Source organism: Hemibagrus wyckioides, linkage group LG03 (assembly GCF_019097595.1).
Source record: "Hemibagrus wyckioides isolate EC202008001 linkage group LG03, SWU_Hwy_1.0, whole genome shotgun sequence".
Taxonomy (NCBI): domain Eukaryota; kingdom Metazoa; phylum Chordata; class Actinopteri; order Siluriformes; family Bagridae; genus Hemibagrus; species Hemibagrus wyckioides.
Genome location: NC_080712.1, coordinates 15558459 through 15569854, shown reverse-complemented (window position 1 = coordinate 15569854; position 11396 = coordinate 15558459). Strand labels below are relative to the sequence as shown.

At 38.8% G+C, this 11396-nt stretch overlaps 1 protein-coding gene across 2 annotated transcripts; it reads left to right on the top strand.

Annotated features, from left to right (window-relative positions):
- Nucleotides 1–271: 271 nt before the first annotated feature.
- Nucleotides 272–8955, top strand: rel (v-rel avian reticuloendotheliosis viral oncogene homolog). 2 transcript variants are annotated; one of them, XM_058386382.1, is made up of 10 exons: nucleotides 297–408; nucleotides 868–888; nucleotides 1652–1791; nucleotides 1891–2039; nucleotides 2579–2670; nucleotides 4919–5059; nucleotides 6438–6542; nucleotides 6820–7035; nucleotides 7234–7356; nucleotides 7461–8955. In XM_058386382.1, the coding sequence occupies exons 1-10, from the start codon at nucleotides 402–404 to the stop codon at nucleotides 8252–8254; spliced, it is 1788 nt and encodes a 595-aa protein (XP_058242365.1). In that variant the 5' UTR covers nucleotides 297–401; the 3' UTR covers nucleotides 8255–8955. The 2 variants fall into 2 exon arrangements, with proteins under 2 accessions (XP_058242366.1, XP_058242365.1); XM_058386383.1 differs by lacking the exon at nucleotides 868–888 and having other exon boundaries at nucleotides 272–408.
- Nucleotides 8956–11396: the final 2441 nt, after the last annotated feature.

Here is an 11396-nt window from a genome sequence, read left to right as displayed (position 1 = left end):
AAGGCACAATTTGTTGTGGTTTTTTTAAGATGCTCTTGGTACATACATACATACATACATATCTGGCATGAGAAAAGTAAACATGTAAATAGTAAGACTTAACAATGAATAATAATAATGTGTATGAATCTGGACCAGAGGATTTATGTGCAGATTTGTGCATTATACACTCTGTGGGATTAACGGCGTCACAGAATAGTGTGTGTGCACGATGTGTCCACCAGTGGGAGTGTCACATGATCTGATTGACTCGTCTTCTGTGTAAAAAAAAACGGTTCTTCAAAAGAGTCGACTCATTCGCTACCGACAGACTACTTAACTTCAGTGCTGAGTTCATTCGTCACTCATTCAGTGGAAGCCAGACGTACGTACTATAAACTGTCGTAAGGGTGTCCACAGAAATGGATGGTAAGTATGAGATGATTTAATAACCCGATTAAAATCGACGAGCGCTTTTTTTTTCTGCTTTAATCTGATAATCATTATAATTGCCGTTAATCTTTACAGCATCTCATTTACAGTAATGAACTAGCTTAATTGATTTCAGTTATGGTTAATGGAATTGCCGGTTTGAAATAAAAATATAGTGTTTTATGTCACACCTGAGAGGACGTTTCTACCTGAAAAAAATAAATGTAACAAACCTGATTTAGTCCAAAAGATACAGAAAGTGTGATTTCCCCCCCACCCCCCACCCCTTGTGATAAGAGTTTATGAAATTCATGGCAGACATATCCGCAGTTGGAAATCAAAATGAGGAACATCTGTCAACTGCTTTCGACTTCAAGTTCCCATTAGCTGCGTCGTTATCAAACTGTGCGCTTGTTTCTTTCACGTACTGATTTCCTCTCGTCTTTTCTTGTACAGCTCATTTCCCTGTACTCAACAGTAAGTTAATAACTGCTACTGATATGCCAAGTTTCTCCTTTGCTTATAACTCTTGCTTATTTGCTTACTTCCCTCTTTTTCATTTTACTATGGTTTGCTCGCTGATGTTGTAGTGTAGGTCACTTCCTGTGTGTTGCATGCAGAGCAGGTAGCTGTGACTGTGGTCAGCTGTGTGTACTCACTGCTTTATAGTATTTTATGTGCCTGATGGAGAGCTGGGCATCAGTGCATCCCAAATACACACTTCAGCTCCCATGTGTAAATATTCCCATGTGTTGCTATTTAAGGCAGGACAAGATGTTTGGTACTTATTTCAACAGTAACTGAGCTTCTCATGCCATGCACAGCTGTGCCTGAACAGCTGTGTGATGAAGGCTTGGTAATCATAATTGTACTCTGTGGTCCACTGGTACATCAGAGGGCTTGTGAGCAGTGTATACAGACAGGTGTAGCAATGGGGAAATTATTTGATGTTGGCTGTGGTTACAATCAGGTTCTGAGGAAAAAACGTTGTGGTGTTGCAGATGTTTAGATGTTGACAATTTGGAGGTGTTTCTCGGGACTTGTGAACATTCTGCTAATGTATCACATTTCCTGCTTTCTGGCATGCTGGTATCTCTATAATCTGGTTGTTTTTCTTTGTAAAGGGGTCTGTACATGTCTTTATTGTTTCTTTGACAGTTTCTTAGGTTACTGATATAGACTAGATCACTAGACTCAGCACTCACTGTTTAAGCTCTGTTCTCTTTTTTCCTCTGATTAGTGGAAGAGCCCTGTGTTCAGATCTTTGAACAACCTAAACAAAGAGGTATGCGCTTCAGGTATAAGTGTGAAGGCCGTTCAGCGGGGAGCATACCTGGAGAAAGAAGTTCCGACAATAACAGAACTTATCCAAGTATCCAGGTATACAGCATACAGGTTATATGACATAGATCTCCATTCCTTGGTCATGTTTATTAAGCAGCAATCAACCTTACTAAATTGCTTCATCCTTGCCATCAGATTCTGAACCCCTGTGGAAGAGGAAAAGTGCGAGTGTCACTGGTAACCAAAAATGAGCCATACAGACCACACCCCCATGACCTGGTGGGGAAAGACTGCAAGGATGGATATTACGAGGCAGAATTTGGACCTGAACGCAGAGTTATTGCGTAAGTCTGAAGTCTGAACTATTTTTTAGCTTACTAAATTAACTGCATTATAAATTAACTGCATTCACAGATACTCACTCACTGTGGATAAACACAAAGCATTCATTTTATACATTTTCATGAAGCAGGATAGTCCGAATAATATCTGGTTAACATTTTTAAGGCTAGAAAAGTTAAGTTGCTTATTTCTGTTTAAAACATTTTTGTATGTATATATGCATGGTTTTCCATCAACCCATCTCCCCTGTTTGCTCACTGTATGGATTTTTAAAAACAAAATGCCTTATGTCCACTTACTGCCCCACATTCCACCATACATGTACTGCAACACATTTCTTCTGAAGGTCTGTCCATCTTTTGTTTAATACAAAAATGTTTCCGAGAACGATTGAAGGGGATTCCCCTGATATGCAAAATCTGTAACTTAAACCTGCAGTGTTTTGTCCAACCACTGTCCACTACACTTTATCCTGTTATATGAATTGCTAACTGCACATGACTATATCCTTGACTGCTATTTGACTGTTTATTTTTCATAGCTTCCAGAACCTGGGCATCCAATGTGTAAGGAGAAGAGAAGTCAGGGATGCCATACTACAGAGAGTGAACCGAGGTCTCAACCCCTACAATGGTGAGATTTTTTTAGATTCTTATGGTGTTGGAAGAATGATAAGATAACATTCTTAGTACAAATGAGAGGAACCTAAGATCATGCATTTTACCAGATCTGACACTGTAAATCACTACATCCTTTCTGTTACTGCTACACTGGTTGTGTTTAAGCAACAGTGGTATTATTAGGAAAGAAAAAAAGGTTACTTCTCGTTTTAGTAATGTTGTTGCACAAGTGACTGCGGTGTCACATGGCATGTGACCAGGGGAAATTTATTCAGTGCAGGAATAGAGGACTCATTTATGCTGCCTGAAATATCAAGAGAAAGTACAGCTATAAACATTCTTGTAAAAACTAGATTTAAGTATTAACTATACAGGAAAAATAATTGAAAAACATCATTTAAACTAGCTTACTAAGGAATGTCGTAGCATGTTGTTGCATGTCGTTGATGACACACTCTTAAACAAAAGTATTATTTGTAGGACCATTATGATGCTCACGGGTTTGTCCCTAGAGAGTGCAGGTTCCTAAACCTGGTCTTGGAGTCCCCCCTGTCATGCACATTTTAGTGTCTTCCTTGCCCTTACACACAAACACACACTTCAACTCAGGAAGGTCTGTTAATTAGCTGAAGTTAGTTGAATCAGGTGCTTTAGGAGCACTAAAATGTGCAGGGCACTGGGTACTTCAGGAGCCGGGTTAGAAACCTGCGCAACAGAGGGTCCATTCATGTATCAGGTTGCACATTTTCACAAAGATGTCTTTAGGATTGCTTTGTCAACATGGTTCATTATAACTGAAAGCAGGCGTAAGGAATTGACACAGAAAAAGCATTTAGATCCATGAGCCGACAACACCACTTAGGACCTTTTAACAACCCTTTAAGTAAATGTATAGACTCTTGAACAATGTAGAAGCAACATTTCATGACAGACTGGGTTGTCCTGTTATTACTTCCTCTTGTCCACTTCTTTTGGCTTGAAGATAACTCTCACTTCTGCTGAAAGCTCTGTGCTTCCTAAAGCTATTACATGGTCCATCCTTTTACTTCCTAAAAGTAGCTAAATATTTTTTTACTTAGATAAAATGTTCATAAAACAATTTTCTTGGCTGCATCATTGTAGTGAAATGACTTTTGATAATAGTATGATAATGCGTAGAAGGGAAAGTTGCCATCAATGATCTCACTTCTCTATTGCTGTCGTGAGTTATTGGCCTTTTTGACTCATGTGGTATGATGTATGGTTTGCAATTAGCATTCGCCTAATATCTGTACAATATTTGAAATGACATTTATGTAGATGAAGGAAAGAAACATCAGTGAGGTTAGAAAAAGTGTAGACAGCAGTGGCTGGAGATATGTGTAGGTTTCCCTGTCCCTGTTCTATCCTCCCATCCACCTACATTCACCCAAATGCTCGGTCTGTCACCACCCACAGGCTTTTCATCGATGTGTTACCGTGTCCCTTTACACACATACACATATGCAAAACTGTGCACGCACATCACCTCCTCATTTTCACACTCTACACCCACTCACCCCCTCCTACCTTCTCTCATGTATCAGTGTGTCTACAAAGCCGTTTTTCTATCTGCTTCTTCTTCTGTGTGTTCTGCTCTCTCCATTTCTATATCTATCCACCTCTCCCTCTCATTTTTTTTCCTCTTTGAGGCCTTGTGGTTTGAGCAGAGGCAGGGCTCTGAACGTCAGGTTAGCAGCCTCTTCACTGCAGAGTCGTCATCTATCCTCAGAGCTCTATTGATTTTCAGTTCTCTGTGATATTTCCACCTGCGGTGACCTCACCTCAGTTGTCAACTGCACGTCACACTGCCAGTGCGTGGTAGAGTCCACTGCGATCACTCTCCTCAAAGAGAGAACGTGTGGGCGAATACACGCACTGAGAAACAGCTTCACACGCATTTTGTGTAGGATGTAAAGTGACTACATCTCTAGATGTGAGCTACTGTGTGCGTGGGTATGTCAGTGACTTACCCGGGGATACCGCTGAGTAGCTTGACGTAGAGATAGCGTCACTCTAAGATTTTCAAGATCATCAAGCGTTGAATGAACATTTTTGGTTTTTGGTCTGTCACATGACTCCACTCTGATTCTGACTGGTGATGCTGCACCCATTCTGAGAGACTGGAGCTGTGCTTTATCTTTCCTTCCACCTTCCTCTGACTTTAAAAGTAGTAATATAATACAACAGTGTAATTGTTATTTATACTAACATCTGTTCCACGTGTCTGTTTGCATGTGCAGTTCCTCGGGAGCAGCTTTTACAGACGGAGGAATACGACCTGAACGTGGTGCGTCTATGTTTCCAAGTCTTTCTGCCAGATGAGACTGGATGCTACAGCATTGCTCTGACACCTATCATCTCCAATCCCATCTATGACAACCGTGAGTTGCCACAAAACACACCTGCAGTCTCTAATAAATTCACCTCCATGTTGCATAAGTATTCACCCGCCTTAAAATGGACCTAAATGGGACTATATGTCATGAATCTACGAAGAATAATCCATAATACTGAACTGGAGGGTAAAAATCAATATAGTTAAAATGCAGAATTATTGAATTTTATTGAATTTTATTATTTTTACATTTTATTTTTTATCACCCACATGGTTGTGAAACTCCTAAATTATTTCTGGTGCAACCAGTTGCCCTAAGTCAACATGAGATGATTTGTCTGTGTGTAGAATTGAAGAATTGTAACATCATATAATCTCAATATAGTTTTTTATAGAGAATATAACTAAACAAGCAGCATAATGAAGAGGAGCCATCAAAGGTTCTTGAAAAAGTATCAGTCAAGATTTGATTATAAATAAAAAAGAATTTCCCAAACTTTAAACATGCCACAGGTCTTTATTAAATCCATTTTTTAATGTACAGAGTATAAAAAAGCAACATGGTATGTTCACCAAAATTCATTAGTGAGAGCAGTAACAAAGTGTTGTATGTATATAAAATCGGTGTTAAAAATGAAGCAGGTTTGATTTTGTTTGCGTTTTTGATCACTGAATGGTTGGGGATGCCTTTAAACTTTATTGGCTCATCCACAGCAAAGTTTATTGAGTTCAAATGCACAGATGTCACAGAGCTGTTAGTGGTACTTATCACCTTACAGGAAGTGAGTATGGCCCCATTTAGCACTTCCTGAGTTGCTAGGTAGTGTAAGTACAGTGTGTAAGCGGAAGCCACTCTTCAGAGGGCGTTATGGGCCAGGGTTACATTGGGTAACCCAATGCACGATAGAATGAAGGAAAAAGCATTATGCGTGTGTAATACACGTGAGGTGAGTTCTTTTTGTTGTGGTCTCTGATAGCGCATGAACCACTGTTAGTGACATACACTTCCCTAAAGTAGATACTTTAATACGCTTAAAGCACTTAAAGAGGAAGTGCAAAACAGCCCCACCCTCATGTTCTAAAACAGGACCTGCCAGTCTGTTGTATAATTTAATAATTTATTCACTTCCTTTCATAGCAAAAAGCTTGAGATTTCTTCGCATAACTCAAAGTGACTGTGGCACAGCCTTTGTTTTTGAACAAAATGATACACTTCAGAGCTCCCACTGTGAATGGTGGAGTTTTTAAGGGAGTAGGACAATGTCATGACCACTTCAGAATGGAACACAGCCAGAGAGTAAAACAAGAATGCCAAGTGAATACCAGCTCATGATTATATATATGATCTCATGGTCTTGTGTACCATTTGTGTCCTAAATAATGACATGAATTTTTAATCGATGATCTCACTGGCTGTTCTGCAGGTGCCCCAAACACAGCTGAATTGCGCATCTGCCGTGTCAACAAAAACAGTGGCAGTGTGAAGGGTGGAGATGAGATCTTCCTGCTCTGTGACAAAGTCCAAAAAGGTAGGACATTTGCTATATTTATTATTAGCACTCAAAAGAATTTACTTCTGAACCAATCCACACTTTTTGACTCTCCCCACAGTGTTTCATTTTCCATTAGTTTCATCATATACTCATTCATCTGTATATCATTCCATTATACTGTATTTCATTGCCATGCTTGTAACAGTCATTCAATGAAAATTATACACTCCTGCTTTCCTCATGCTACCATGTAAGACCTAATTACATCAGTCATCTTTCACCTCATCCTTCCATGCTTGCTTCATCACACTAGATGATATAGAAGTGCGCTTCTTCACCCAGACCTGGGAGGCCAGAGGTTCCTTCTCCCAGGCAGATGTGCACAGGCAAGTGGCTATCGTTTTCCGTACGCCTGCCTACTGTGACACCTCCATCACATCCCCTGTCACTGTGCACATGCAGCTGCGCCGCCCCACTGACCAGGAAGTGAGCGAACCCATGGAGTTTAAGTACCTGCCTGATGACAAAGGTAAGCCTACATTTTGTCATCATACAGAATGTCAGCCAGTTCTTTGACTGTTACAAATTTACACAAAATGTATTAATCTTAGCCCTTCTTGCAAATTAATATTTTTTATGATATAAAAGTTTCTTTTACTGTGGGCATTAAGCTTAGATAGCCAATCTTATAGGTGTTGCATGCTTAGAGTGTATGTTTTTCTTTCAGATCCATTTGGCTGTCGAGAAAAGAAGCGTAAAGTTGAGAATCTAATGAAGTCCTTCCCCAGTTTCGTGCCTGGAGCAAAAGCCGTTTCTAATCTTCATATGATCAACCCAAGGATTAAATGTGGTGAGAAACTGAAAGATATGCAGTAAAATGTCAAAATAATTTCATGGTTATAAAGCATCACTCTCTGCTGTGTATCTTATTGTGCCTGAATTTGTGTTCCACAGAGCCGAATTCCTATGTAAAGACTTCTCTTCATAGTATGACTAGGTCAAGTCAACAAAACATGTACAACAATTCCTATCTGCCCGAACGTATGATGCCATCCACTTCAACTCCAATATCATACAATCCAAGTCAATGGGCTCCGCTTCCATTCAGCAACAACCCTGCCAGTAATGGAATGGGTATGTCACAGGTTAACCCAGTTAACCCAGTTCCTCCCTCCACTGGGGAGAGTGGAAACCTCCCCTTACTAAATCCAATGGACCTGGATTTTCTGAACACTCCAAGCGCTTCTGCCAACCAGCCTCAGCTAGAGCAGCTGGAGCATAGTGTCCAGCATTCACAGCAGCCTATCAGCAGGAAGGAAACCTTGCCTGCTAGTGATTGCATCTGGTCAAACTATGATTACTCACAAGCACCTGGAACACAAAATGGGACTGCAAACCAGGGGATGATTGGGATAAATTACACATATCCAAATAATCAGGATGGAAGTGAAATGTTTAACAACCTTGGCCCTCAGACAAGTCTTCTTTTAAAACAAGAGCCTCAAGGGCAAAGTACTTTGACAGGGATGGAATCTGAGAACTACCACTTCTTTGAACAGTCCAACCCCATGCTCTATCCAGCGAACAGCAGCAGCAATCAAGAGGCCATGAGACATGCAGCCAGCAGTGGAGCCAATGGATCAGGACAGAGGAACACACAGAACCCATCCTACTCCCTCAACAACATGGCCCAAGATACCCATGTTGATACCCTCAGCTGGTCCTACAATCAATTTGGTGGCGAATAAAAGAAACGTTCAACACTGTTGTAAACTGTGGATAACAATATATGTATGTTGTTTTGAGAGTGAGTAACTGAAAAGATATTTTTTACTGTTTATATAGCTTTGCTGGAATAATGGAATAATCTTTAGCCCTTACAATTTAGTTGCATCACTGATGAGGCACTGAGCTTATGGTTATAGTGGATAGCTGGAACAGGTAACCGCTAAACAATTGCTGCAAAATCTACTCTTAACAATAAACTTTTTGGGCCTCCAAAGCCATTACCACTGGGCACCACTGTCATATTAGAAAAGGCAGCAATGATTTCAATGAACATGTACATAGATTTTGACAAACATATTTTGGGAATTCTGGAAAACCTGTCAAAACTTTCTCAAGTGTGAGGAAGTAATTCTGTTCTCTGGAACTTTCAGGGACCTTCAGACCCTGTGTAATGGCTATGTCATATTAAACACACGTTCTATCCAAAGTTCTCAAAATACTGGGTTATTCCTTAAAGAAAAATAATTGAGGTTATGTTATGCCTTTAGAACATGATGCTGATATTTTCAGCTTCTTTTTTTTTTTTTTTTTTACAGACATTTACTCGAAAAGATTATGTTGATTGTGGTGTATGTTTGCTTGTTTCAGCTTTACAGTGAAGGCAATCTACTGCAACTATTTTTTGTTTTGTATTTTTATACAATAAAAATATTAAATATTAGTTGTGTTCACTTTTTTGAAATACCTACTGTTGAGATTTTAATTGATTTAGAAGTTTATTTTTGTGCCCCACAAACAGGAAAAAAAGTAAGAATTAGCTATCAAGGGAATCACATTGTTTTGTTTTTTTGATGCTGATATCTATGCTGAGAAAAGCCATTGTAACATGCTACTGTGATGTCTCAACTGTCTGTAGTGCAGAGCATAGTTTTTTTTTTAAATAAGCATGTTTGACATATAATATGACGCTCATATTTGAGCAACTCTAATGAGCAGATGTGTTTGACACTTTGTTCTATTTCTTTACAGCAAGTGTCTAGTGCTAAGTGATGTAACACGTGATGCATTTTGGTTAGCCAGTTTGCTCAACGTCTTTTGCAATTCTGGATTGTTTGTAACTTTGAAGCAATCACAGTTCCTTTACCTTTTTATTTTTCATTGTTTGCAATGGTGAAGACACAACACAATTGTTCTAAGAATATGATTTTCATTGCTTTTTATAACTTTTATTGCAGATTTGGCTAAATATGAATGACTGTTACCAAAGTCTTCATATTGACCTGCTCTATAGACATATTTATTTTACCATCAATGCCTGTGCCGTTTTTCCGTTGATGGCACATTTCATGGTAATACATTTTCAGCCGTAATTAACTATAGTGTATTGATCAAATAACACCTTCTCCTAAGGACAGAATACTAGTAGGTTATCCAGATTATTGCTGTGCCACAAACCAGTTCTCAGTAACTCTTTCTTTCTTTAACTGGATGTTTTCAAGACAAGCATTGTTAACTCTGTATAAACTCTGATGGACAAATACAAGCTCATTTAGAGACAGTACAGGCTTCCAGACTTTGTGATTGTTCTTTTATGACACCCCATTCCTCAAACCCTCAGCAACAGGATCCGACATGTTATATGTACCAGTGTTCTGTGCTGCACGTTTGGGTATGTGGTTTAGTGAATCTCACTCACAATCTCTTCCTTTCTAGGTTTTAGATTAGTCTAGATTAAAAGACTATCCCAAAACCTAGGCTGTCTTTCATACATTACATGGCCTTGTTTGGAAAGGCAAGAAAGAAAAACAAAAATTGTTAAGAAGCCTTGTCTGAAGGGTTTACTGTGAAGTTAGACAGAGAATGACTTTATTTCAGAGGCACAGAACAAGGAGCTATTTCTTCATGTATTTATATTGTGTTTTCAAGGTACATTATTGTATTTATGGTACAAACACAAATGGATGATACTATTTACATTACTAGTACATTGACTTGAGGCAAAGAAGACAATAACCCTTGAGCCAACACTGACAGAGCTGGATTTGAACTCAGCCTTTTAGCCACTAGCATAGAATCTTAATCACTGAACTACTACCACTTATTTTGTCAAGGTTCTATTATCTGTCACATGACGGTTATAGGGAATTATGCCATGTAAGGTATATACAGTATAGACGTTCTGTGTAATATGGTTCTTCTAAAAAAGTTGAGAATGCATTTCTTTAAATAGATGTCACTACAAGTGCTACATGACCCTTTTTTTCATCAAGAACACTTGCAGTTCAATCGACGCTTCCTGTCAGAGTGTAGCACAAACCACAACCAGCAATCAATTCAAACATGTGCTGTGCACAAACACATAGAAAAAGAGAAAGACATTAACGTGTATTGGTGATGAGGATGCCACTTTGGGATTTCCTTTCTTGTCTTTTGCCTATACGATTTAGTTGAATGAGCATATTTTATTATCTGCAGTATATGAGGAACCCTAACTGAAGAATTTGCAGAGGTTGAATATTGAGATAAAATATTTATTTATTAGTCTTGGTTTAAGGAGTAAAGCCTCAGGAATGATTCATTGTGGTAGTAATTATGAAAAATCTAATATTTTTCCCCAGCATTCTTGTGTTATACACATGTCTGATAGAGGAAGGAATTACACCAGAGTTTAAAAGAAAAGGGGAAAAAAGGCTGCTACTCATATTACATTTCTTGAAAATGACATACAACTGAATTTTGTGCATCTTTTGTACGTTTATGGTGTACGTTTTGAATACCATGTCTGCCCTGGAACATTGCCAGGGCAAAAACATCTTTACAATCATCTCTATCAGTTTTCAGTCATGCTCCTCCCATGTCCTTCATCCTTCAAGCCCACACACACACACATCAGTCTTTGATGGTACACCTTAAAAACCTGCTTGGTGTGTGTTTCAACCCTCTCCGGTGGAATGAGGAAGTTACAGGATCGGGTTACAGATCTATTCCTAATGTTCACAATTTATATAAAATACATGACTAAGAAAGAGCACTAAATTCCAATATATCCAATTCAATTCAATAAATTTCAATAGTTCATGTACTAAAGATGTGACCTAGTGATACATACAGGTTGATAAAACTAACTAACAAATTTGATCTCATTTTACTGAAGGAAAAGAA

Bases quoted from the DNA above. Each gene is read 5' to 3' on its own strand.
- rel (XM_058386382.1), top strand. The intron at 2,040-2,578 runs GTAAGTCTGAAG...TATTTTTCATAG, and splicing joins CCTGAACGCAGAGTTATTGC to CTTCCAGAACCTGGGCATCC. The intron at 6,543-6,819 runs GTAGGACATTTG...TCATCACACTAG, and splicing joins CTGTGACAAAGTCCAAAAAG to ATGATATAGAAGTGCGCTTC.